Raw genomic sequence first — 27614 nt, 5'->3', positions numbered from 1 at the left:
AACAGTTGTACTTGTTTTGGACTCCAATCGTAAAATTATTTTTCAATTTCATGGTTGGCATTTTTTGTTTTTTTTTAGTCTAACATTATTTTTACTCTTTACTCTTTACTCTTTACTCTTTACTCTTTACTCTTTACTCTTTACTCTTTACTCTTTACTCTTTACTCTTTACTCTTTACTCTTTACTCTTTACTCTTTACTCTTTACTCTTTACTCTTTACTCTTTACTCTTTACTCTTTACTCTTTACTCTTTACTCTTTACTCTTTACTCTTTACTCTTTACTCTTTACTCTTTACTCTTTACTCTTTACTCTTTACTCTTTACTCTTTACTCTTTACTCTTTACTCTTTACTCTTTACTCTTTACTCTTTACTCTTTACTCTTTACTCTTTACTCTTTACTCTTTACTCTTTACTCTTTACTCTTTACTCTTTACTCTTTACTCTTTACTCTTTACTCTTTACTCTTTACTCTTTACTCTTTACTCTTTACTCTTTACTCTTTACTCTTTACTCTTTACTCTTTACTCTTTACTCTTTACTTTACTCTTTACTCTTTACTCTTTACTCTTTACTCTTTACTCTTTACTCTTTACTCTTTACTCTTTACTCTTTACTCTTTACTCTTTACTCTTTACTCTTTACTCTTTACTCTTTACTCTTTACTCTTTCTTTACTCTTTACTCTTTACTCTTTACTCTTTACTCTTTACTCTTTACTCTTTACTCTTTACTCTTTACTCTTTACTCTTTACTCTTTACTCTTTACTCTTTACTCTTTACTCTTTACTCTTTACTCTTTACTCTTTACTCTTTACTCTTTACTCTTTACTCTTTACTCTTTACTCTTTACTCTTTACTCTTTAAAAATGATACACGGCAAAAATATGTGATTTTTTATTTCACTTTTTGTCACTGATTTGAAAAAAAACTTTTTTAATTTTCTGATATGTTTTACGGGACATCAAATTCCAAATTTTTAGAAATTTCCAGAATAGGCAAAGAAATCTTTTACCAAGTTCTGGATTTTTAAATCAATACTGATTTTTTTCAAAAAAAATCAAAACAGTGTACGCAAAAAAATATCAACTTCATTTTTCGATGAAAAATTAAATTTGAAATCAAAGAATACTTTAGTGAAATTTTGATAAATTGTATTGAAAACAATATCTGGAGTTTTTTTTTTTGAAAAGGTCCTACAAACCAAATTTTCATTTTTTGCTTTGGGTGTTTTTGAATACCCCTGACTCAAGGCGGTTCTAAAAACACCCAAAAAGCAAAAATTTTAATTTTGGTTTATAGGTCCTTTTCAAAAAAACTCCAGTTATTTTCAATTTTTTTAAATCAAGACTAACATTTCAAAAGGGCCAAACATTCAATATTTGAAAATATTGTTTTCGAAAAAAATCGGAAAATTTCACGAGTGTTTCATTTTTTTAACATTGAAAATCGGACCATTAGTTGCTGAAATATCGACATTCGAAAATGGTGGGTTGGTTGAGTGAGACTAAGGAAACATAAATTTCCCTGTGTTTAAACCTTTGCTTATCTCAGCAACTAAGGGTCGTATCTTGGTCTTATCAACTAAGTTCAAAAAAGAAAAATGTAGAGAATTTTCTCAGTTTTTAAAAACTATTTTTTTTAAAGCGGGCAAAAATGTGCCATAATTTAAATGAGAAACTGCGACTATTTTCAAAAAAGTTTTTTTAAAAATTTGGACAACTAATGAACAACTAATGATGCAAAATGGTCTCTTTGGGAACACAAAAGGCAACATAAAAGATTCAGCTGGATTAAAAAATACAAAAAAAAATCAAATGACCGAACTCTCAGAGAATTGCTCAAGTGTCACCGTTCATAAAAAGCTGTGAAAAAACTTCCCAAAATCGTGTTTCAATATTTTGCCCACTTTTCCTCTAGCAGTTGTAAAACATCCCTTTCCCACCCCAAAAAACAAAAAAAAATCCAAAAAGTCACTTACAACTGGGTTCGACACCGGGAAAGACTTGCTGAAATTACTTCGGCAAACTTTTTCCTCATCGACGATGTCCGGCCAATCGCACAACTATGAACGGTTCGGTTCTGTGAGCTGGCCTGGAAATGGCGCCAAATTTTCAAAGTGCCACAAGGAAGCCAACTTTGGCGGGAACGTGCTCAACTTTCACAGCAAAACTACTTTTCACTTGGGTTTCAAGTGAAAAGTTTGACATCCGCCGTTACCGGGTGTCATAGAAAATGTCATCAGTGGGAAGTGGATTTTTTGTAGGCTCAGGAAAATTTTTAAGATACTTTTTGAAATTGTAATCGTGATTTAAAATCAAATAAATACTGCGTTATTGTTGGCATGAGGATTTTTTTACAAATTCTTACAGTAATTAAGATTGATAGATTGATTCACAAGTACAAATTGAAATTTTCCAAAGCTCAAGTAGAAGGTATCAAGTTGCCGTGAATGTTTTCCCAACCGAAGTCAACTTCCCGGAATTTCAATTAAGATCATGGAACTCGTACAAACACATGCAGATTGTTGCCATCACAATCGGTAATACATTTTCCAAGTAATGTACACGTCTCTAGAAGTATTTCCAGAAGACGCAGCACATTCACTTCAGCATTGTTATCCGAGCATTCGTTGGTGAAGGTTGTCTGAATCAACATGACTCGTCGCGTCCCGGCGCAAAACGCCGGCAATATTGCCCTACCTGCGGCTCAAGCAGGCAAAAAAGTGGGAATTTCCAAAAGGAAGGTTGAGGCCTCAACTGATGGCCAAAAACCGGGAATTTCCAAAAGGAAGGTGCTTTTGGAAGTGACATCGAACAGCAAAAAGACGAAAAAGAGCGACGGTACTGTACCGATGGATGAGGAGGAGGAGAACTCTTCATCGCACGAGGAGCAGCTATTGAAGAACAACAAGTTTGCTGGACTGCCTGACGAGGACCAGGTAGCGGAAGCAAAGGAGAATGAAGTGAAACAGCGAAAGGAGAAACTGCCTCCTTTTTATGTGCGGCAATCAGCAGCAACGATCGACTTTCGAGCGGGGCTGGTTGAACTCATCAAGTCTGGGAAAGTCCAAGGCAACATTCGTCTGTGTCAAGACGGATTTAAGGTGCTGGTGCAATCCAGGCAGCACTATCAACTGGTCAAGGATTACTTGACCGAAAACGAGGCGGAGTACTTTACCCATGATGTCGTCATGGATAAGCCGTACAAAATCGTCGTCAGAGGTCTGTACGACATGCCAGTGGAGGAATTAGCTGCCGAGCTAAAAGTTTTGAAACTGGATGTGTTGGCCGTGCACAAAATGAGCCGACGCAACAAAGACATCAAGTACCGTGACCAGCTCTACCTGCTGCATTTGGCTAAGGGATCGACGACGCTTCCTGAGCTGAAGGCAATTCGAGCGGTGTTCAACATTATCGTGTCGTGGGAGCGATACCGACCAGTGCACCGTGACGTCACACAATGCTTCAACTGTCTGGGCTTCGGGCACGGAGGTAAGAACTGCCACCTAAAGCGTCGTTGCGCCAAATGTGGTACCGATGCGCACATCACATCCCAGTGCATCCAAGATTCGCTGGTAAAGTGCCTCAACTGCAACGGTGAGCACTCGTCAACCGACCGAAAGTGCCCCAAGAGAGCTGAGTTCGTGAAAATTCGGCAGCAAGCATCGACGAAGAATCAGCCTCAGCGTCGTAGAACTCCTCCAGCCCTGGTGGAGCAAAATTTTCCACCTCTTCAACCGCGACGCCAGGTCCCGAACTTGGCACCGTTGCCGTTGGATCCCAGGAAGAGAGCTGAGATGAATCATCCCCGGCCGGGTTCCAGCCAGGAGCCGAGACCGCCACCACCGGGCTTCAGCCAGGAGCCAAGACCAACCCAAGAACCAGCAGTTGAGGAAAATGGTAATGATCTTTACACCTCAACCGAACTCCTCAATATTTTCAAACAGATGTCCGCTGCACTGCGTGGATGCAAAACCAAGACCCAGCAGATTGAAGTGCTGACCTCGTTCGTCATCCAGTATGGATCGTAGGTCCCTCAAGCTGCTGAATTGGAACGCTTGCTCCATTAGGAGGAAGAACTTAGAGCTGGTGGATTTTCTTCGCGAGAAGGAGATCGACGTAGCTGCCATCACGGAAACTCATCTGAAGCCCGGTGAAAAAGTTTATCTGCAAAACTACAAGATCGCGACGCAGCTCGACAGGACCACCTCTGGAGGAGGAGGTGTGCTTGTCGCTGTTCATCGTGATCTCAAGCCACGCCGGCTGCCACACTTTAAGCTGGACATCATCGAGGCCGTTGGGTGGAAATTTCCACTTCGGTTGGCCCAGTACTCTTCATTGCTGCATACTGCCCACGTCAGGTGAATGCCAGAGATGGTTCAGCAGCAAAACTGAAGAGCGATATCCAGAAGCTGACACGGCGGAGCGCAAAGTACATCATCGCTGGTGACCTCAACGCGAAGCATGAAGTTTGGGGCAACAGCAGGAGGAATCGGAACGGAGTGATTCTGCACAACGATCTGCAAAACGGATACTACAACGTTGTGAGTCCAGATCGTCCAACGAGGGTGGCTCGGTCTGGGAATCACTCAATCATCGACTTCTTCATTACCAATATGGCTGAGAACGTGGCTCATCCTGAGGTGTTTGAAGAGTTGAGTTCTGATCACTATCCGGTGGTTGTGGAGGTTGGAGCTTCCGTTACTCCGCAGCGGCAACCAACCCGGAAAGATTACCACAACGTTGACTGGCAGCAGTTTCAGCAAGTGGTCGACAGCAACATCGACTATGATCAACACCCGGAAACTTCTGCTGATATTGATCGTTCGCTGGAGGTGATCCAGCAGGCTATCAACCAAGCAGAGGCTGCCAACGTTCGGGAGGTTCCTGTTAATTTTAAGGTAACTGATATTGACGTAGATACTAAACACTTGATTAGACTTAGGAATGTTTATAGGAGACAATATCAACGGACTGGGGACTATGACAAAAGATTTCAGTTAACAATTTGAACAAAATCATACAAGACCGACTTGACAATATCAGAAATCAAGAATTTTCAAAACATGTAAGCCAGCTTGGGAATTATTCAAAACCATTTTGGAAACTTTCAAAAGTTCTAAAAACAAACCAAAGCCTATTCCTCCTCTTATTGTTGAGGATTCTCCTTTGATTACATCCGAGGAAAAGGCAAATGCACTTGGGCTTCATTTTGTTAGTTCACATAATCTTGGCGCTTCCATGACCAGCCGTAAAGAAACATCAGTTGCCAATAGTATTTCAACAATCAATGACTCTACCTTTGAATTTCCTGCAGATTCCCATGTTTCTGGTGAGGAAGTCAAAGTTGCAGTAAAACAAATGAAAAATATGAAAGCTCCTGGCTTTGATAACATTTTTAATCTGGTGTTGAAAAAACAGAGTGATCAGTTCTTTCAACATCTAGCCAATATTTTCAATAAATGTTTGCAACTTGGTTACTTCCCCACCAATTGGAAGCTGGGCAAAGTCATACCAATTTTGAAGCCTCAAAAGATCCAACATCGCCAACAAGTTATCGTCCCATTAGTCTTTTGAGTAGTCTGTCCAAACTCTTTGAGAAGGTCATCTATTCAAGGCTTTTGGATTTTACCAACGATAATAATATAATTTTGAACGAGCAGTTTGGCTTCCGAAAGGGTCATAATACTGCTCATCAGCTTACGAGAGTAACTAAAATCATCAAGCAGAACAAGCTTGAGTCTAAATCAACTGCTATGGCTTTGTTGGATGTTGAGAAGGCTTTTGACAATGTTTGGCATGATGGTTTGATACATAAACTGTATTTATACGGTTTTCCAATGTATCTTATCAAAATTATCCAGCACTATCTTTCGGAGAGATCGTTCAGGGTTTTTCTGAATGGGATTGCTTCTGGATTATTCAACATTGATGCTGGGGTTCCCCAAGGAAGTATTCTTGGCCCACTTCTGTACAATATTTTTACATCTGATTTGCCTACTCTTCCTGGTAATGGTGTGTTGTCACTTTTTGCTGATGACACTGCCGTTATTTATAAGGGTAAAATAACCAGATATTTAGTTGGCCGTCTTCAGAAGGGTCTTGACGTTCTTTCCGAATACTTTGGCGACTGGAAAATTCGCATAAATGCAGCCAAAACTCAAACCATCATTTTTCCACTTTCCAAATCGGCCAGATTTGCCCCAAAGGATGATGTTTTGATTAAAATGAATGATGTTTCAATACCCTGGTCAAAGGAAGTTGTCTATTTAGGTCTCATACTTGACTCGAAACTATTGTTTCGGCAGCATGTAGATAAAATATTGAACAAGTGCAGCATTCTCATCAGGTGTTTGTATCCTTTAATTAACAGAAAATCAAAGCTATCTTTGAAAAATAAGCTAGCAGTTTACAAACAAATAATTTACCCCGTTATTGAGTATGCAGTACCTGTTTGGGAGTGTTGCGCTAGAACTCATAAATTGAAGCTCCAGCGTGTCCAAAACAAGGTACTCAAAATGGTTTTGAATGTTCCTGGCTGGACAAGATCAAGTGAGGTTCATGAATTAGCAGAAGTAAAAATGTTGGATCAGAAGATTCAAGAAAAATGTTTGAAATTCAGGGAAAAATGTGCTATTTCTGAATACCCCTTGATTCAAGGATTGGTTTAGTTTATTGTAAGTTTAAGTTAGTTTTAGGTTAGGTTATGTTTTCTTAACATTTTTTTTTCCTCATTGTACCTAGTGTTACAAAAATGATAAATCATATACTTTTAAAGTAAGAAAAATGAACAATGTTTAAATCACGAAAAGCAAACTAAAGCTGAAGAGCTACAGCTGACCACTTATTATGTAAACCAAATGTAATTATTATAAGAAAGATTCAATAAAGTATATTTAATTCAAAAAAAAAAATTCACTTCAGCGAATGATTGCAAGTGGATCAATAAGTTAGGGGGCGCGCGCGCGACTTCAGCTCCAATTCCCTTCTTGCATTGATATGTTTCAATGCATTGCGATTGAGTTGATGCTGCTGCATATTGCATATTGCATTGCGTTGCCTTTTGTGCATGTATTGCAAACAGCGATTCAAAACACAACTTGGCACTACAAAGTTGCACACGAGATATAGGTGTTGCAGAACGTGAAAGCTTTGAAGTGTTTTTGCCTTTTTTTTTTTTTTTTTTTGCTCGGATTTAACGATACAAACAATGAAGTAAATGCTACATAACACTACACAAATAAAAATGAAGAAAAAAATCAGCAAAACCGCCATCAATTGCACCATTTTGGAAGTCATAAAAAAGTCATAGGATTTGCCTTTCATGATCTTTTGGGATTTCCATTTTCGCGTTACAGACCATTTTCCCTTTTTCATGACCCCATATCGGGCGTGGTGAGGAAATGACGCCTAACGAGTAAAGTTTTGCGTACGGTGGTTCTTTCAGAAAAAAATAAACTCGTTTCAAACAAAGCAGTAAGGAGTTTTTTTGCCAATTTTAAGGGAATATTGAATATTTTACTAGCTTAACAAAAAAGAATTAGCTATCTTTTCATTGCTTTTCGCATGCACCTAACATTTAAAAAAAACAAATTTGAGCTTATTACAAACAAGCAAATTAAATTATGATAATCATAGCCACACTATTTCTTTGAGTTAGTTATTACCAAAAATATTTATCATTTTGCCACACTATATTGTTCAAACATGCCTTCATAAAAGATTCAAAAATCTATGCAAAAAATCAAAATCCTATCAAATTATTCGCTCTAGGTGAAACTAGGTGTCCGAAGGCTTGATTGTTGAGGCAATTGCAAATCTCTTTTCACACCTTAGCTTCCATCCACCCCGGGATTTGACCAGCGTTTCCACAGAGACAGGACTCCTACACCTGGGTTGAGCTAACGACCTAAGCTCTAGGTTAGACCGGGGCCAACATTTACTTCCCCGTCCGACGGAAGGCGTGATTACACAAATCTCGTCTCAAAATGTACCACCGGAACTTTCTAGGATCGAACCAAAAATTTATGCTGAGAATGCGTAAATTTTAGTAATAAGACTTAGTAGATATTTGTCATTGGAGATTGCTAAACAATCCCTTCAGTAAAAAATTTGCCCGGGAAATGATAAAATTTTCACTTTTCTGGATATCTCCACATAAAAGCATTTGAGCTCCCCCCCCCCCCCTCCTTACCTTAACTTATCTATATGCCTTGATTCAAAACACAAAATTTGATTACTCAAGACTTAGGCCACATGTAACATATTTGCAAAAGAAATTGGAATTTTGACTTTCAATAATTTGAAGAAAAAGGAACAGAAAATGCTTTATATATTTTTACAGTTATGCTACCTATCACTTAGTCTTTTGAAAATATTTTTATCCTAAAATTTTGTGTCATTTTCGGATCTGTAGTCCCATTATTCAAAATTTGCAAAAGGTCAAAAATGTGCCCATTAGATCAAAACCACAAAAAAATATTTTTTTAAATAATTTACAAATAGTTTACAGTCAGACAGTTTACAGAAAATTTAAATTTTCAAAAAAAATTCCCCTGATTTTGGATCTTTTTTCGAATCATATCCTCTCAAAGGCAACTTACAAAATTTAAAAAAAAAAAAGTATTTTCATGAAGTTATGCTATCTTTTAACAAGCAGTGATACACAATTTGATAGGATTATTTCAATAAATTAAATAAATTGTAGCAAAAATACAATGAAAAAAATTAGAATGAAACTTATAAAAATAAATTTAATGCAAACATTATAATGACTTAATTTAAATAATTTTATAAATTGAATAAATAAAAAGAAACTTAATCCATAAAACAATGAATGACTGAAATTTTATAATAAATTAAATAGCACTCAAGTGCTCATAACTTTTGACAGCGTAGTCAGATTTTCAATATTTCACGCGTTGGAAAGGTCTTCTAATATGCGAAACATCAAATCAAAAGACAGACATATCAGGAAAACTTTTTTATCAAAACATCTGAGATCCGGCCGCTAAAAAGTGTACATGCGACACTTAAGTGCTTATAACTTTTGATAGGGTTGTCAGATCTTTAATGTTTTGAACTCGTTAGAAAGGTCTTATGAATACCTTTCTAAAAATATATAACATGACCAGCGCCGTACTTAGGGGTTCGGTGATTGTACAAAATTTTTATGTCAGCTTTAACATCCTCATTAAATATTTGAAACAAAAAGGTCGCATATAAACAAATAACTAGATAATTTGGTTTAAAATGTAAAAAAAATATTTAGGGGCGACAAAGTTAATATGAATATTTCTACTAAAGTGTTTTTGAAAATTCATACTTAATGCTAAATTTATTTTTTCATCAAATATTGGGGGGTTCAAGTTGCAGAAGTTTAAATGAGTTTTAGAAGAGCTTATCGAAATAAATATACGTTAAAGTTTGAACCGTTGTATAATGAAGGTTAAGTCATACCTTTCAGACCAAAAAAATGTCCAGCTATATGTTATTTTCACGTTAACTTGGCTGTGAATCACAATCAGCCAAATTGTGAAAAAATATGGTCATATTTCGAGCTTCTTTTAAACAGGAATTATTTTAACATTAAAACAAATGTTTTCTTCTGAATGTTTTACATTCTCGAGGAAAAAAAAATATTTTCAGCTCGATTTCCCCTTTTATAATCAACTTCGTGCATTGAAATTTGCAAACTCTTTTTCAAAATACTAGAGTTTTGCAATTGGAAAACTGCTATAAATTTTCACTAATTAGACCAACATTATTTGTTCAAGAAAAAAATGTTTTTCAGAGCACATCATTTTTTTCAGTTTTAACTTAACGGGAGTTGTTTACTTTTTGAATCGTCTGAAAAGCTTTGGTAATGAAAAACAGTTTAATTTTATTTTTTTCAGTTAATAACAAAAAATAATATTTCATCAAGGTTTGAAAACATTTGTATAGTTTTGTGCAAAAAATAGTTTTCTAGAATAAAAAAAATAATTTTACGAATTAAAAATAAACAAATAAATACTGATAAAAATTGAAATCAATACAAAACATAATTAAAAATAAATAAAATTATGAAAAATAATCTTAAATATCGTATGAGCAAACACTCAATGTTAATAAAAATTTCTTATCTTAATATTTTTTGAATTTTTTTATAGCGAAAAAAACGTCAATACTAATCAATTTTGGAAAATTATGATTGCAAAACAACTGGACAGTTTTAAAACTATTTAAAAACTATTTTTTCATTCAAATTTTGAAGCCGTTACCTGTAATTTCAATTTTTTAATCTTTTTTATTTTTTTGGTCAGAGTCAAGGAACATTAACTTCACAAAATATTTGCAGAGGTCTAAATTGATTTTGACGAAATTTTGTTCTGTTGCTGCATGTTGAAAAATTATACTTCGATGCCGGTGTGCTCTTTTGAACTAAGCTTGTTGGGATTCCTATCTACATAGAACAAGAGAGCACACGGGCATCGAATTAAATTTTTCAATTTTGAAGGATTTTTTTTTTTCTTTTTTCGTTGTTATTAACGAAATGGAATCCAAAGCGAATTATTTTATTATTCCGGGAAAGTTCATTGCTTATACAATCAAATTAATACTAGATCAGTTCAAATTATGCAGGCTTAAAAGTATAAAATTAGCTAATAAGTTATAGCAAAATTTATCATGATTGATCACTTAATTCTGTGCGTTTATCTTAAAATAAATTTAAAAAAACAAAATCCTTCTATCATTATCGATTTTATGAAATCCAAAAAAAAAACATTCACCCAACTTAACTCCTATAGTAAATTTTCAATTCAACCTATCTTATATTATTTGGAAAATAAAACATAAAAGAACTGTGTTTTTGAAGTTAACCTTATTAAGGTCTCGAATTGCAATTATAAAATCGAAACTCATATTAAAGCAATCATTGAAAATTAAAATCAATTTATCAAAATGCTTGTAAATTTGGGAGGGCGCCAAATTGATAGTTCGCCAAGGGCGCCATGGACCCAAGGTACGGCTCTGAACATGACGGATTTTCTATAAAAATCACCCTATTTACAATCTTTCAGACATTCCTCAAAATTATATATTTTAAGAATAACGTTTGAAGTACTTCACTTAATTTCATATATTTTTTTATTTTTTTCTCATGAGACGACGAACTTTTAAAAATGATAAAAATAAAAATAAAATTTTACATTGAGATGTCCCCAAAATAATGTCATTTATATATTTTTTATTTATGAGTTGTTTTCGGCAGTGATGTTTTATAGTTCAATGAAAATTTTGGCTGATTTTAGTATGACGTACTTTATGGATGAAGCCTTACTTCTATATATTAGTTGTCTCACATCACAGAAATTACTTGGAAATCACAATATAAATTTTGTAACATTAAAAACAAGCTACTTTCCGAGCAATTAATTCTAATTATCAATTTGTTAAATATTACTGATTTTGTGTATTAACTTTCAAAATTAATTTACATTAAACCAAATTTTACAAAATTCACTGAAAAAAAATATTTTAAAAAATCCATTTTGAAGGCAAGAAATCTATTTTTTTTTTTTTGGGTCTGCTTAAGAAAACTAAAATTTTGATCTGAGAATTTTATGGTTTTGCTATAGAAATCTACAATTTTTTTTTATTCCAAAAATTCGTTCTAAATTGATTCTTCTTCTCTCTTTCCGTGTGAATGATTGTTTTCGATTTTTTGATCCGATAACTGATGGCCTTTTCCGACACACCGCCCCCCTCGCGCTCCCTCATCATTCGGCACGTTTGCCAATTTTTATGCCTTATTGAACGGAATGGGCCATAAAGTGTATCTCCGACGAAACCGTACATGTACTAAAATAAGACCATTTTCAGAACGGTGAACTTTTCGCCGGCGTTACGCGTCACTTTGCTCAAAGTTTGTTTTCTTTTTCTGTCATGGGGGGGGGGGTGGGGTCATCCATAAATTACGCTTTTTGGAGGATGGTATATGTGAAAATTTGAAGAAAATAATTAAACGTAGTTTATAGACGGTCCCCTTTGCTTGAGGTAGCAGATGAGACCGAAAGAAGTTGCCGGTCAACTTTGTACACGTGGGAGGCCAATTTATTTGGTCCTGAGCTTTCGGACGGCTTTTGGACGGTCTCGGGAAGTCACGATTGCCGGGGCCCGGTGCAAAGTTTTTCCTCCCAACCATGACAGCAGGCTGTCAGAGACAACAAGAAGAAGGCACGGCTTTTGCTAACGATGAAGACCAGACTGGAAATGATGAGGCACTCATTAGAGCAGTCTGATGAGGTCTTAGTTCAATTGTGTCTAATTATGGTTTCAACTAACATGAGACTTTGGCAAATCAAATCACAAATTTAAATTTGTTAAAAAACATGCTTCACCAAGCATTTAAAACAAATATTTATTTGAATTTTGTTTCTTTGTCCACCTCAAAGCCAACATCAAACAACACAGCCGTCTCGCAGTTAGAAAACAATTATTTCATAAAATTTTCAGCACACCGATGTTCCCTGTCTTATTATTTTGTGCAAGCTTTCAAAAGTTTTGCTAGCCTTCGGGGTGAAGAGGAACGAAAAAAAAAATAATAGAGTCGACCGAAGAGAGAGCATGCCGGAAAAACAAGAATGAAATAATTTAAAACAATTTGGCTGGAAGCGAGATTTTCGCTGCGATTTATTTATTCACCAGCATCTCTTTTTTTCACGTGACGACAAACGATGAAATCGTTTATGGTTTTGATGCTTGAAAGAGACCACAGTTTAGTTAAATATTTGATTGATAATTTAATAATGTTGGTAAGCTAACTCTTTTTGCTCTCAATCCTCTGAATATTATTTAATGTTTAATGTTTAATGTTTAATGTTTAATGTTTAATGTTTAATGTTTAATGTTTAATGTTTAATGTTTAATGTTTAATGTTTAATGTTTAATGTTTAATGTTTAATGTTTAATGTTTAATGTTTAATGTTTAATGTTTAATGTTTAATGTTTAATGTTTAATGTTTAATGTTTAATGTTTAATGTTTAATGTTTAATGTTTAATGTTTAATGTTTAATGTTTAATGTTTAATGTTTAATGTTTAATGTTTAATGTTTAATGTTTAATGTTTAATGTTTAATGTTTAATGTTTAATGTTTAATGTTTAATGTTTAATGTTTAATGTTTAATGTTTAATGTTTAATGTTTAATGTTTAATGTTTAATGTTTAATGTTTAATGTTTAATGTTTAATGTTTAATGTTTAATGTTTAATGTTTAATGTTTAATGTTTAATGTTTAATGTTTAATGTTTAATGTTTAATGTTTAATGTTTAATGTTTAATGTTTAATGTTTAATGTTTAATGTTTAATGTTTAATGTTTAATGTTTAATGTTTAATGTTTAATGTTTAATGTTTAATGTTTAATGTTTAATGTTTAATGTTTAATGTTTAATGTTTAATGTTTAATGTTTAATGTTTAATGTTTAATGTTTAATGTTTAATGTTTAATGTTTAATGTTTAATGTTTAATGTTTAATGTTTAATGTTTAATGTTTAATGTTTAATGTTTAATGTTTAATGTTTAATGTTTAATGTTTAATGTTTAATGTTTAATGTTTAATGTTTAATGTTTAATGTTTAATGTTTAATGTTTAATGTTTAATGTTTAATGTTTAATGTTTAATGTTTAATGTTTAATGTTTAATGTTTAATGTTTAATGTTTAATGTTTAATGTTTAATGTTTAATGTTTAATGTTTAATGTTTAATGTTTAATGTTTAATGTTTAATGTTTAATGTTTAATGTTTAATGTTTAATGTTTAATGTTTAATGTTTAATGTTTAATGTTTAATGTTTAATGTTTAATGTTTAATGTTTAATGTTTAATGTTTAATGTTTAATGTTTAATGTTTAATGTTTAATGTTTAATGTTTAATGTTTAATGTTTAATGTTTAATGTTTAATGTTTAATGTTTAATGTTTAATGTTTAATGTTTAATGTTTAATGTTTAATGTTTAATGTTTAATGTTTAATGTTTAATGTTTAATGTTTAATGTTTAATGTTTAATGTTTAATGTTTAATGTTTAATGTTTAATGTTTAATGTTTAATGTTTAATGTTTAATGTTTAATGTTTAATGTTTAATGTTTAATGTTTAATGTTTAATGTTTAATGTTTAATGTTTAATGTTTAATGTTTAATGTTTAATGTTTAATGTTTAATGTTTAATGTTTAATGTTTAATGTTTAATGTTTAATGTTTAATGTTTAATGTTTAATGTTTAATGTTTAATGTTTAATGTTTAATGTTTAATGTTTAATGTTTAATGTTTAATGTTTAATGTTTAATGTTTAATGTTTAATGTTTAATGTTTAATGTTTAATGTTTAATGTTTAATGTTTAATGTTTAATGTTTAATGTTTAATGTTTAATGTTTAATGTTTAATGTTTAATGTTTAATGTTTAATGTTTAATGTTTAATGTTTAATGTTTAATGTTTAATGTTTAATGTTTAATGTTTAATGTTTAATGTTTAATGTTTAATGTTTAATGTTTAATGTTTAATGTTTAATGTTTAATGTTTAATGTTTAATGTTTAATGTTTAATGTTTAATGTTTAATGTTTAATGTTTAATGTTTAATGTTTAATGTTTAATGTTTAATGTTTAATAATTAATGTTTAATGTTTAATGTTTAATGTTTAATGTTTAATGTTTAATGTTTAATGTTTAATGTTTAATGTTTAATGTTTAATGTTTAATAATTAATGTTTAATGTTTAATGTTTAATGTTTAATGTTTAATGTTTAATGTTTAATGTTTAATGTTTAATGTTTAATGTTTAATGTTTAATGTTTAATGTTTAATGTTTAATGTTTAATGTTTAATGTTTAATGTTTAATGTTTAATGTTTGATAATAACACTTTTTTAGCTTATATAGAGCGAAATTTCATGCAAAAGAACGTTTCACAACACCCATATCAAAACCGTTATCCCCGAACCCAACAAGATAATCCAGGCGGTCTCTTTATCAAATGGATGAAAATTGACGTATTTATTGCCACACTTTTCCCCTTCACTGCATCCCAGCGAGACGACGCTGTCCACCGTTTTATAGTTTACGCAAAATGATGAAAATTGTCCATGCAAATCGTATAACTGTAATGCTTGCTTGCCGCAATCGATTCAATGTATAGAATACTATTATTGCATTAGCTATTATTTAAAGAAACTTATGAAATTTAGTAAAGACTTTTTTTGAAACTGAAAAATATCCTTCAATATTGGCAAATATACAATTAAATTTATCTTTTAAAAAACTATCAAATTTTATGGCAATGCACCAACAAAGCATACCTTCAACAATATATTAACAGCATGTTTTCAGTTCACCAGATTGCCATCACAGACCATCCCAACCGTGCCTATATAGGATTTTGGGTTCATCGGAACACTGCTAAATAAATCATCAAACATGATGTTGGTAGCGACGGCCGTGATGACCCAATCCCGTTCATCTAAAATCGCTAAAATTTGCATGCTGGCCAGGACAGGGATCGGTGATATTCGGTTTGATTGAAGGGAGAGGGGGATTACTGGCTGGACGGGCCGGGTCTATATCATATTTGAGCCCTTCGATAGCTAATCATAACGTAAAATCTATCACACAGGGGCGCACCCCGGCCATCGAGATTAGATTTTCGGATGATGGCCACTGGACCGGGTCCAAATTATGCGCACTAATTGAATGCGATGGCCGGTGGCAATCTGCGATAGGTTTCGAAGTTCGCTCGGTCTCGGGGGGAGCTACGGTAACTGTTTTGACAGGTATTAACACTAATAACTTGTATTTAAATTTAAATTAAGCTGGTTTGGTGAGGCAGGGCTGTTTTGCGAGGCGTGGTGTGGATTGAAATTAAATTTTCTTTGAGCTGACTCTGTAGCTGATATAGTGAACTGGTTACGGTCACGTGGCAAGAAAAACGACAACTACGATCCAACGAAATTTTCGAAATAAGAACTAACTTTGGCCATTGGTCGTACAAAAATTGAAATTTTATATCAAATATGCATGGGTTTACCCCTTTACAACCCAACCCCACCTTAAACCGGGCTTCGATTTAAAAAAAATAATCCATTTTTCAACCAATTTTCAATCTTTAAAAAGCATTGAAAAGAAGAACTCTTAAAATTTTAGAAAATTAATGGGTTTAAAGTTTTACTTAATTTATTTTTGCCAATATTTTTGAAAATGTAATTTTTTTTGGGGTCAACTTTGGCTGTGTTTTTTACTAACATTTCCTGTATTTTATGGGAAATATACCCATTTTAAGCGTAATAAGCGGTCGTGTTTGAATGATGCTGGATAATCTGGAGTGTTCCTTGAAATTTACTAAAACCAAGTACACCAACGAGTAGAGCAACTTGTTGTGCACATTTCTGTTTATTTTCACTTTTCCTAAAAGTTATTTTATTCCTTTAATAAGCGTTAGAAAAAAATATTTCCAAAATGTATTATAATCAAATGAGAATGCATTGGGACACGCCCATTTTTCTATTTTCAGCTTAGTTTTTTTACTTCCAGCGCTCTTTTGGGTCTGCTTACACAGAAAAAAAATGATGGTAATATTCATCAGGAAATGGTGACAGATTTTGTGGCAAAATAAATGATAAATTTTACCCCAGAAAATGATGAATTTTCAGCAGTTTTTGATGAATCAGGTTCACATTTTTACACATTTTTTATGTAATATTACACAAATAAAGAGGTAATATTCAACGTACCAAATTTTCAACATTCCAAAATTCAACTTTTTTTCTGTGTAGTGCTGCCGAAATTGATGAAATTTTAAGCGAACACTCACGAAAAGTAGCATTTATAGAGAAAATTTCCTGGCATCACTGGCTCACTCCAACGGCGCTGCTGGTGGTGTTGGTGGCCACCCTTTGTTCTTTATTTGCCTTCGCTTCTCGCTCGGTTTTCTTCAGCCTTCGATTAGAATGAGTAGTCAAAAGTCAAACGTTAAAAACTTTGCGCGTTTGTTTTTTTGATGGCGCTTGCTAATTATTTACATATTTCGGGATTATTTTTCAAGTGAGTAACTAACTAATGTTCAAAAGAACATGTTGCCGATAGATGGGGGCAGTTTTGTATTGAAAGCGCCGTGAAAAGGTAAGCGAAAGTGATAAGTTTATTTTGGCGATTACATTAAGCGTTTGAGGGTTTCTCGCGTGTGTCACTGTGTGTGCCAACAAAATGACGAGAAATGATCTAGCAAAATAGAAATTATGTTCAAAAGTGCATTAAATTTGATCTTTTGGCCAGTAAGTAGCATACATTTGCGTGCTTACTCGAGGCGGTGCTGTTGCTGGTAAGTTTATAGCCTAAATAGTATTTTTGAAGCTTTAATCGAGCATCAAACTCTTTATATGACGAAGATAAGTAAAAAGAAGTATGCAGTAATTTTCTCGTGTCCCAGACTGTGCCTCTAAACATTTTCAAACAATTTAAATGATATTGGTTTTATTCTAGAGAAAAAAAATGTGAAAAGAAGCAAAAAATTTAAATAATTACTGTAAAAACATGAAAAAATTAGATAAGCAAAATGTAATGTTAGGAATAGGTTAAATACTAAAAACCCGATTTAATCCCACCTGGGGTGAGATAGAGCCTTTCTTACAAAAGGAAGTTAACGGCAGTTGATTTTTTTTTCAAAGAAATAGCAAAATAAAGAATGGTCCATTCATTAATCAATTCGAAACTCAACCATATTTTTTTCATATAACTGAAAAGCGCTGGTTTTTGCCCCATTTGCCATGGCCGGTTGTAAGCTGTGCTCGCACACACGCATTTTCAATTTTTTAAATCAGAACACATTGTTTTTGCGACAGAGAATAAGCTCACAATTTGCGATGTTCGTAATGTTTTCTGCATATCGCTAAATTGTTCGTATTCTCTGAGTGTTTTTTGGCACTTTTCATAATATTAAAAATTAACGAGAAAACAAAATAATTCCGTCTTGCTCCAATGCGTTAAAGTGGTTACAAAATGACTGGCAGAAAGTGTTTCAACACCCGAGAATTTGCCGTGTTGTAAACAACGATGTAACGGTAAAGCCGCATAAATGTTCTTGAAAGCTTTGAAATGCCTACTGTAATTCACTAAACTGTCATTTAGGCGTTAGGCAAAATTGTGAGCTTTCAATAAACAAGCCAGAGTATGCATTTAGGCGTTTTTGGGATTGGGAAGCAAACAACGACTGAGCGCTCGGTGGGACTTCACTGCGACAAACGCAAACGTACCGAATAAACCACCTTGGTGCGCTGGTACGATAAACAAAAATACTAATACACAAAAAGGCTAGTACCGAAGCTAGAAAACCAAATCCGCGATGTGCATTGTCACTGGCACATGGGAAGCTTGGACGCTTCCCAGAAATTCGTTCGCTCATATATCGATCAGAGAATGAGCAAAACAAAAAAGAAAGGCAAAAGAATGAGCATGAGGCTTCAGAACAGATAGCTGCTTGCGTCGAGTTTGCGTTCACTGAAGCTAAGCATAGAAAATAATGATAGGCAATGTGTGATGACCGAGCAATCGATAAAGCAACTTGCACTAAAAGGGGGTAATCTAGAATCAAAACTCTATACGCGCCAGCATTGTTCGCGTCTGCATAAGAAGCTCAACTTGACAACTTGTCGACGAAGCGACGAAAATCGATCGTCCATGATTTTTTGCAGATTTTTCGAATGAATATTTCTCGAGAAATGGTTTGGGAACGAAGCTTGATTTGGCGTCGGAGCCAAAAGCAAACCCTATACCTTTCTTTAGTAAGAAAGGCAAAAATGGAAATTTTCTAAAATCTGAACGGTAAATCCGAATGAGGTCAAATTTGTTTCAGAACATCGAGTATGGTCTAGATTATGATGTAGAGAAAAAAAATTAGATAAAATGCCAAAGGAATAGTTTTGGCATTTGGTGAAAATTGGCTTTTACCTTTTTTAAGGGTTTTTCCCCCTCACAGTGAATTAGTCCATAAGCTGTAAATCAAGAACCACATTACCGACATGGATGAAAATTTGGGAGGATGTAGGGCTGGAAAAATGCAATTTTTTGGATAAATAAACGATTTCAATACTTCAATTTTCGACCGAACTTTCATTTGAAAATCGCCTGATTTGGTGAAAACACACTCCGAGTCCCCATAAAAAATGGATAAATTCAAATTCGGTATGGAACTGGTTCAGGTTCAGCACATCCCCTTTCAAATGCGCCCAAGAGAGCTTAAATCCATAATGTGGGCTCTGAGAAACCCCCTACCACAAAATTGAGCACTTTTTTTACCACACACGGACGTCACGCGTGCTTTACAGTAAATTAAGCACCAAAATTCGGATATTGGAGGTAGACCAATTCTGTCATTGTCCATCGATCGGGCGTCGAAAATCGATCGTCCATGATTTTTTGCAGATTTTTCGAATAAATATTGCTCGAGAAATGGTTTGGGAACGAAGCTTGATTTGGCGTCGGAGCCAAAAGCAAACCCTATACCTTTCTTTAGTAAGAAAAGCAAAAAAATCAAACATAAACTAAATAAGATAAATGCAAATTAAAATACTAAAAATGAAACAAGAAAAATATAAAAATTTTAATAAGAGAAGTTAAGTTTTTCGTAGATCAAAAGTGGCTTAAAATGACCTCCTAAACACGGGAAAATGAAAAAAATCTGAAAAAATTTGGGCCGTTTAAAACGAAAAATATAGGTAGGGGGGCAAAAAAATAAAAAAAATATAAATATTAAAATAACATGCCATAGTTTCAACATTTGCATGGAAAAAGTGTTTTAAAATGTATTTTACACTAGTTCAGTTGTTTTGCAAAAAATAATTTTCAAAAAATGTAAAATTTGACGAAAACAAAAATTTTTTCGAAAAAAAAACTTTAGCGATAGTGGACATCGAAAATTTTCAAAAATTCAAAAGATTTTTATATCAACCCAAACATGCTAAAAATGATTCTAAACGCAGGGGAATTCATTTTAAATTGATTTTAACTAATTGCACTTAAATTTTTAGCACTTGTCATATTTATCCAACTCGGTGAACCTCGTTGGATAAATGTACGACACGTGCTGAAAAAATCTTCTTTTTGCAACTTGTTGCACAAACTACTATTGTACCAGCCTAAGTGTAGATAGTTCAACTTTTCAATACCCATTTCAGTGCTGAAAAAGCACTGATTAAGAATTATTTTAATTTTTCATTCGATTATTTTTGGTAGATAAAAGTAGGCCATTAGTTTCACGACAGAATTAAAAAAAAATAGGAACCTTTTGAGTAATAAATAGTTTTCAATTAAATACTCAAAGTTTAACAGCGTTTTATTTTCAGTTCTAAATACAAACAATATGTAACTGCATTTTTATAACAAATTGTACAAATAAACCATTTTTATTCGGTTGTATATAGGTTTTCTGCTTGGATTTTGGGGTTATTTCAAAGAAAGGTAGATATCTGGCAAATTTGGCTCGGAAACTTTTTAATTGAGGTCATGTAATTTAGTATTTCTCAGTGCATAGGTATTCATATCAAAATGATTAATATTACATGAATCTATCGCTTTTTAGCGACTCTTTTGAAGAAAAATCCCCTAAAATCGAAAAAAAAAGTTGCTCGACGAAATATTTTAACGGACCTCACAAAATGTCGGGAAAGAGCCTATTTATTGTTCCAAAAATCAGGCAGGCAGAATTTTTAATATTAAGTTTGTTTCAGAAAACATATTTTTAGGTTTTTTTAAATTAAAAAAATCCAGAGTTTTTTTTGAAAAGGACCAATAAACTATTGTCTTTCATATGTTTATAGGACCTAATCAAAAAAAAGTCGAGAAATAATGTTGAAAAAAACTCTGAAATACTTTTTTTTTTGAATGGCTGAGAAAATTTCATATATTTTTTTCTCTGAAACATTAAAAGTCGGGCAATTAGTACCTGAGATATAGCCTCACCAAAAATTCAAATCGTTGGAAATAAATTTCTTTAAGTATCATCTAATTAGCCTGTAATTTTGAAGAACGGGTATCTCGGAAACTGTTGGTCCGATTTTTAGTGGTAAAAATTAAAACTTTTGCGAATTTTTCTTATGTCTTCAATAAGAAAATAAAAAAAAAAGAATAATTCAATTCATATTTTTTTGAAAAATGGAAAACTATCTTCTTATACCATTTCAAGAGTTAAGCTCAGCTTAAAAAAATTGAATTTATTTTGATTGAATAGATCAGAAAATTTCGCAAAAGTTTAGTTTCCGAGGTATCGTTAGCTTTACAACAATATTTTTCTCCATGAATTATTTTTCAACTCAATAAACCTAAAACAAACAAACAAAAATACCTAAAGGAAGCATTTACAATCAAACCACGATGGTTTGACACCAACTGTTGTCAAACGAACGGGGTCACTTTTTAGTTTGACACTCTCTTTACACAGAGCTTACACTTACTACCAAACGTTTGTTTTGATAGTGTGCGTGAGCACCGTGTAAAAAGCGACAGTTCGTCACTTTTTAGTTTGACTTTGACCAACCAACGGGGTACAAACTAAAAAAGTGTCAAACGAAAAAGTGACCAACCATCGGGGGTTGAGTGTACTTGAAAAAAGTACATATTACCAAAAATATTGTACTTGTATATTGTGATGTCAAACCATCGGGGTTTGAGTGTATGCTAACAAGAGAAGGAAAAAATATTTTCTAAATGCCGTTGAAATTTGCTAAGGACAATGATAGAAATAGCAAAGCTTAGCACTAAATCACAGTTTGTTTTGTCTTTTGACGTCGAAAAACTTCGCTGCACAAGACAGCTTATTCGTTGTAGATGTACTTCTTCCTCAGCTCACTGAGAGCTTGGTGGTGTGGGAGAATGCAGTTTCTGGAGCCGTGTCCGAATATTTGACAGCGGTGCCATTGGGCTTTTGCCTTCCTCACGTTACTGAGGAAAGGCTATAAAATCACTCGAAAAATGAACTTCTCAATTAGACCTCCTAGACCCACCTTCATGTATACCTATCGACTCAGAATCAAATTCTGAGCAAATGTCTGTGTGTGTGGTGGGATGTTGATCAAAAAATTGTCACTCGATTATCTCGACATTGGCTGAACCGATTTTGTCCGTTTTGGCGTCATTCGATCCGTCTTGGGGTCCCATAAGTCGCTATTAAATATGATAAAGTTAAGTTAAGTACTTCAAAAGTTATGCTAAAAAAACGATTTTAACAAAAGTCCGGAAGATTGTAAAAAGGGTGGTTTTTGTAAGAAAAGTCGTCACGCTATACATTTTTAGAAAGGTATTTGAAAGACCTTTCCAACGCGTCCAAGACATTGAAGATCTGACAAATCTATCAAAATTTATAAGCACTTAAGTGTTTTTATACACTTTTTTGAGGCCGGATCTCAAAAATTTTGATGAAAAAGTTGTCCGGAACTCTCATGCGACCCATTGTTGGATAGGTATTTAAAAGAGCTTTCCAATACGTCTAAAACATTGAAAATCTGACAACCCTATCAAAAGTTATAAGCACTTAAGTGTTATTTACGCACTTTTTGCATTTTGGATAGCACCCTTTAAATGTGAGGAAGGCGCCAACCACCTAAAGGTGGATTATGTAACGTTTTTTTTATAACCTGGCTAAACCCTTGACCTGGGTGATGAATAGAGCGAATGCGTAACGTGATTTCCGAATTATCCCACTTTGTTTACATCTACAAAATAGGAACTGTTCAAGCAAAAACATGACTTTTTTCTTACCGGTAAATGAGCTGTTTTATAATCAGTTGTTTGTGTATCATTTTGGCTAGTTTTTGATATTTTTTGCTGAAAAATTGAGTGTGTTTTCAGGTTTGGATCGGTTAGAAGAGGTTTTTCTTTTTTACGGATGATGAAGAACTGCGGCGAGAATGTCATTATGCGATGAGGCAGATAAATTCTCTGGCTGATTTTGGAATCCTGCAGCTCTTCCTGGTCCAGCGAAAAAACAGCGCTAATTGCAGTGAAGCTGATCCAACCAACAGAGAAGATTTTCACTAAACCAGTAGGTTTTCAAACGGAGTCAAATTAAGATTAAGACAGCTTCTGAACGGATATAACTGCATCGACTCCATAAACAAATTCAATTCATAATTATAAAAATAATGACAATCTCGCCTTCAAGGTTTTCCTCAACAGCCACAAATTTTAGATTCTTGAAAAAAAAAAACATTTCTATGGCGAACAGTAAATTGGTTCCACTTTGACAATTCAAAATTGAGGCCGTTTTGCGAACCACTTTTCAGCACCCAGCCCTTGACGTTCGCCAGGTTTTCATCCAGGTCGGAGATCGGGTGGTGAAGGGCGACCTTTACTGGGATCTTCTCAAATTCGTTGGGAATATTGGACGTTGTTGTCTGGAGAACCGCAACTGATGGTGCATGCCGACTGCAGTGTAATCAAAAGGGAAGCCAAATCCCAACCTCGAAATAATCAGGGATTTTCGGACAGTTCCACTCCAACTGCTCGCGCAACAAATAAGTACAACATCAAACGTCAATTGCTCATTTCGTATTTTTTTTTTATTCAACTGATCTGCCTCTTTCTTCCACATCATATATCTTACTCTCTCTAGCTCAACTTTCGCCAAAATATGCGCTCGTTTGAAACGGGCTTTCGAGCTGATAAAAAGTTACTCTTCTCACAGGGGACAAAAACGTTTAAACTTTCTTTTCTTTTTCTCGCTGGTCCGCGATTCATGACCATTTCACGGGTGGATTTTCGATTATACTGCTTTCATCTCTGGACACAATGAAACCACCCCGCTCCTCGGATTAACGCGTCTTGGAAGGGGGGAAATAAAAAGAGCGAATTTCTGTTTCTTTTCGTGGTGGTGTTTTAGACTTTTTTTTTCTTTTGCTTTCTGATTACAAGACTTTTTGAACCTTCTTCACTTGAAATAAACCTGGCATTCTAACGCTAATTTACATTTGGGTGGGTGTGTGAAACCCCATGGAAAAGGAGATACAAACAAAATTGGGCAAACGTGGAAATGATCATGGTTTTTGTTTTTGGAAATGATTGCCTAAACTCCAGCATGTTTATCGACGAACAAACAATGATAAAAAAAGAAAATTTCTTCACTCGGAGCAAGCTAACGCTTATTTTTCTCTTTCTCTTCTTCTCTCTAACCTGCTGCTGCCCAACGCTATTCCAACCTGTGTGATGGATGTGTTAACAAAAAAACTGAGATTGAATTCGCCCTTTTATCAAACAAAACGCATCTTCCTAGACTGTTTGTGATCTTCTTCTTTCATTCTTTTTTTTTTTGCTTCTTTTGTTTTCTTATTGCTTTTTTTGGTTTGCAAGATTCGAGTTTGCCACAAGAGCACGCGCGCGCGCGCGACGTGGGAATAGAAATCTTCGACACTTCCCAACACTTTTCGCTTCACACTTTGCACCGCTTGTGGCACTCTCTCGTCCTAGCATTTTTCTGTTTTTTACTTTTTTTGACTTTTTGCAGTATTTTAATACTTTTTTGTTGGTTTTCCTTGTTTTCTTCTTCGCGTTCTTCACTACACTTCCCTTTCCTCTCTTCTCTTTGCACCGCTTGCTTCTTGCCTTTCCCCTCTCTCGCTTCCCTTTGCTCTTCATATAAATTAAATCTAAAAATATATCTTTAATTAGTTTCCTTAAGTTTTGCTTCACTCTTTTTTTTTTGTTTTTGTGTAATAATAATTTAAATTTCTTAATTTTCACAGCCGTGTTTTTTTTACATTTTTAATAGAAATATTTTCTCGTTTTAAAAATGAACCCTTAAAAAGGTGTATTCATTTCGTGTTTTCAAACTTTGTCTTTGTCTTTAGCCGTTACCAAGTATTATTATTGTATCGCGCGCAACTTTCTCCTTACTTTGACTGCTAGTGTGTGTTTGTTTGAGTTTTTTTTTGTTTGCTTTGTTTTCTTTTTGCTATATATTACTATAGGATCTTTCAGTTTCCGTTTTTGTTTAGTCCTTGCTTTGTAAAGCCTTGCTCTAGCTACTAGAAAGAGTATTTGATTTCACATCTACCAAGATCAGGAGAGCTAATACTACGAGACAAAAATATACCGTTACGTTTGCTGTACACAGGATTATCCTCCGGACTGCTTCTTCTTGGGGCGCGACGCGCCGCTACTTTGCGAGGGAAGATTCGTTTTTTTTTTGTTTGTTTTTTTGTTAGGTGAAGCATTTTTAAACCATTTTTTTCTGTCCGTTGGTCCCCTTCGCATTGAGCACTTTTCGCCGACTTCTCCTCCTCCTCGCCTTCTCCTCTTAATTGTACAAAAAAGAACAACAAAAAACCGATGGCACGAAAAAACGTAATAATTAAACGAGATCATTTCATGACGGCCGCGCGAGGACGTCCCTCCCCGCGCGAAGTGGCCTTGCTCCTTAAAATCTAGTGACTTTCGCTCCTCGCACGCACGCACACACGCACAATTCCTCGACCACACGAACATTGTTTGACTGGCGATAAAATGAACACATTTCTGCCGCTGCTGATTTTTGACTGTTTAATGCATTGCTTGTAGCTAAAGTACGTTCCAGCTCTGCGCGAGCGCGCGCGCGCGCCCTGACACCCGACGCCCGTCTGATATGTGTCTGTCCTTTGATCGCAACACCGCCGCGCGTATTTTTTTATTATTTTGTTTGTTTTTTTTTCAACTTATAGTAAGTCAGTCTTGTTGAAGCTCACCTCCTCCCCCTTGTTTTCCCCCGTCCGCCTAACCCGCTGCCGCAGCTGCGGTGGCAAAACTGTCGTTCCGGAACCACCACCGGAACGCGTGGACTGTGCGTGCCTCCTCGAGCGATCATGACGTGATGGAGAGCGTCGAGGCGACCGGGACAAACAGCGGGTCGCACTCGAAGATCGAGCCGAGATCGTTGGTGTCCTTGAGCCGGCGCCAGCTCGTCGAAAAGACGGACTTGATCTGCTCGAAAATGTCTGCGTCGAACACGGAGCGGGCCGTGTTGGTGAGATCGAACGGTTCTGTGGGAAGGAACGCACAAAGCGGTCTAGTTGTATGAAGGCAAATTTAGGGATGCTGTGAATACTACCTTCAATGCACAGCTGCCGCCAGTGGTGCGGGTCGTTCTTGTAGCTCCGAGCCACGCGGGCACTCTCGATTGGGATGACCGACGCCGTGCGCACCGAGATGGCGTACTGGGTGTAACTGGGAAAAAAACACGGGAAATTAATTTACGATATTTCTAGAAAATCTAAACCATAAAAGCTTGATTTATTACAGAATAATTGACTGTATAGGCTGTGTTCGGTGTTCACCGAAGAAACCCCACCGTGCGCACACCCCTGCGCCCACCATGTCAACTGACAGTTGACAGCAAACAGCAAAACGCGCGCAACGAGCGCGCTCGCCAGAACACGTCCGATCGTCGGAGAGTAAACACGTTTTCACAGAAGTGAAGTGATCAAGTAGTGTAGTGAGATGCAGGAGGAAGAGTAAGAAGGAAAAATAAACCAAGAAAATCACAATTCCCGGTGTTTTCCTCTTCCTGCGATCCCGCTGCCACAACCCAAAATACAGTCCACTGAAACATATCGGCCAGCCCCGAACAGGCTGAACAGTGAACCTTCCCCTAGGGCACTGACCACTCCGGGTGTGGCCAATCCGGTCAAAATGGCCATTTTCATTACCAGTATCAAAAGCCATGAATTTTAATACCCATAGTGCCCCAAATTGTATGGTTCGGTAAATATCCCCCGGAAGAACCTTCCCCCGGGGCACTGGCCACTTCGGGTGTGGCCAATATCCTACCAATATGTTCCCAACCACATTGCCCCAAATCATTCCGGTATTCCGGTGACCGTCCTGGCAATCTTCAATAACTTCTTGGAACTGCTCCCAAGTTCGGGCACAAACTGTGTCTTTCAACGTTTTATTTTTTTTTTTTTTTTTTTACTGTGAACAGACACGGACCACTGCGACACTTGCGTATCTATTGTAGTATGATCTGTTCTCAGGTTTTCTGTTTTGCTGCTATACACAGCCTGCCGAACGATCGTCTTCCGTAGCGCTATTGTTTGAGCGAGACAGTTTTTGACGAATTATTCGAGCAGTTGCCCCCTCTCATTCCCCAAACCAATCACTCAATGCCATGCCACACGAGCACGAGAGACCGATCCGAAGACGTGGAGATGAGCGAGATTGAGGGGAAATCTCGTTTATTTTTGACCCATCTAGAGATTGTTACCGATCATATAGCCCAATCTTCAGCTCGAATTTTGCCTGAGAGCATGTGACCAAGTCGAAAGTAGCATTTGAAGCTCTTCTCTGTGTATTGCTGCAGAGTTCTTCAACGCTCAGACTCAGTCGCCAACAGATCGTCCGAGAGATTGGATGTGATGGGTTTTGGGGAGGCTTGGGACTTGACAAATCAATTCCCGCAGCAGCCGAAATCCCCTCTCGACCGCCACCTACCCCTTTTGCCTCGCCAGATGGGTTTCAAGCCATCGACCTTCCGCTTACAAAGCGAAACCCGTACCACTAGACCACGGGAGCTCGGCGTCTTTCAACGTTAGTCCGTCTTTGATAAAAGTCGTCTGA

The 27614-nt window shown here is 35.2% G+C and overlaps 1 protein-coding gene across 3 annotated transcripts in view; it reads right to left on the bottom strand.

Moving 5' to 3' along the window:
- Positions 1–23565: 23565 nt before the first annotated feature.
- The window catches only part of LOC6039471 (poly(A) RNA polymerase gld-2 homolog B), a 30221-nt gene continuing 26172 nt past the window's right edge, over positions 23566–27614 (bottom strand). For all 3 annotated transcript variants that reach the window (XM_038266419.1, XM_038266420.1, XM_038266421.1), the window contains 2 exons: positions 26107–26222; positions 23566–26038 (listed from right to left, as the gene is read on the bottom strand). In XM_038266419.1, the coding sequence (XP_038122347.1) occupies positions 25860–26038; positions 26107–26222 (295 nt within the window). In that variant the 3' untranslated portion in view covers positions 23566–25859. The remainder of the gene's footprint in view (positions 26039–26106; positions 26223–27614) is intronic.

Source organism: Culex quinquefasciatus, chromosome 3 (genome assembly GCF_015732765.1).
Source record: "Culex quinquefasciatus strain JHB chromosome 3, VPISU_Cqui_1.0_pri_paternal, whole genome shotgun sequence".
Taxonomy (NCBI): domain Eukaryota; kingdom Metazoa; phylum Arthropoda; class Insecta; order Diptera; family Culicidae; genus Culex; species Culex quinquefasciatus.
This window is presented reverse-complemented; position numbering and strand designations above follow the sequence as displayed.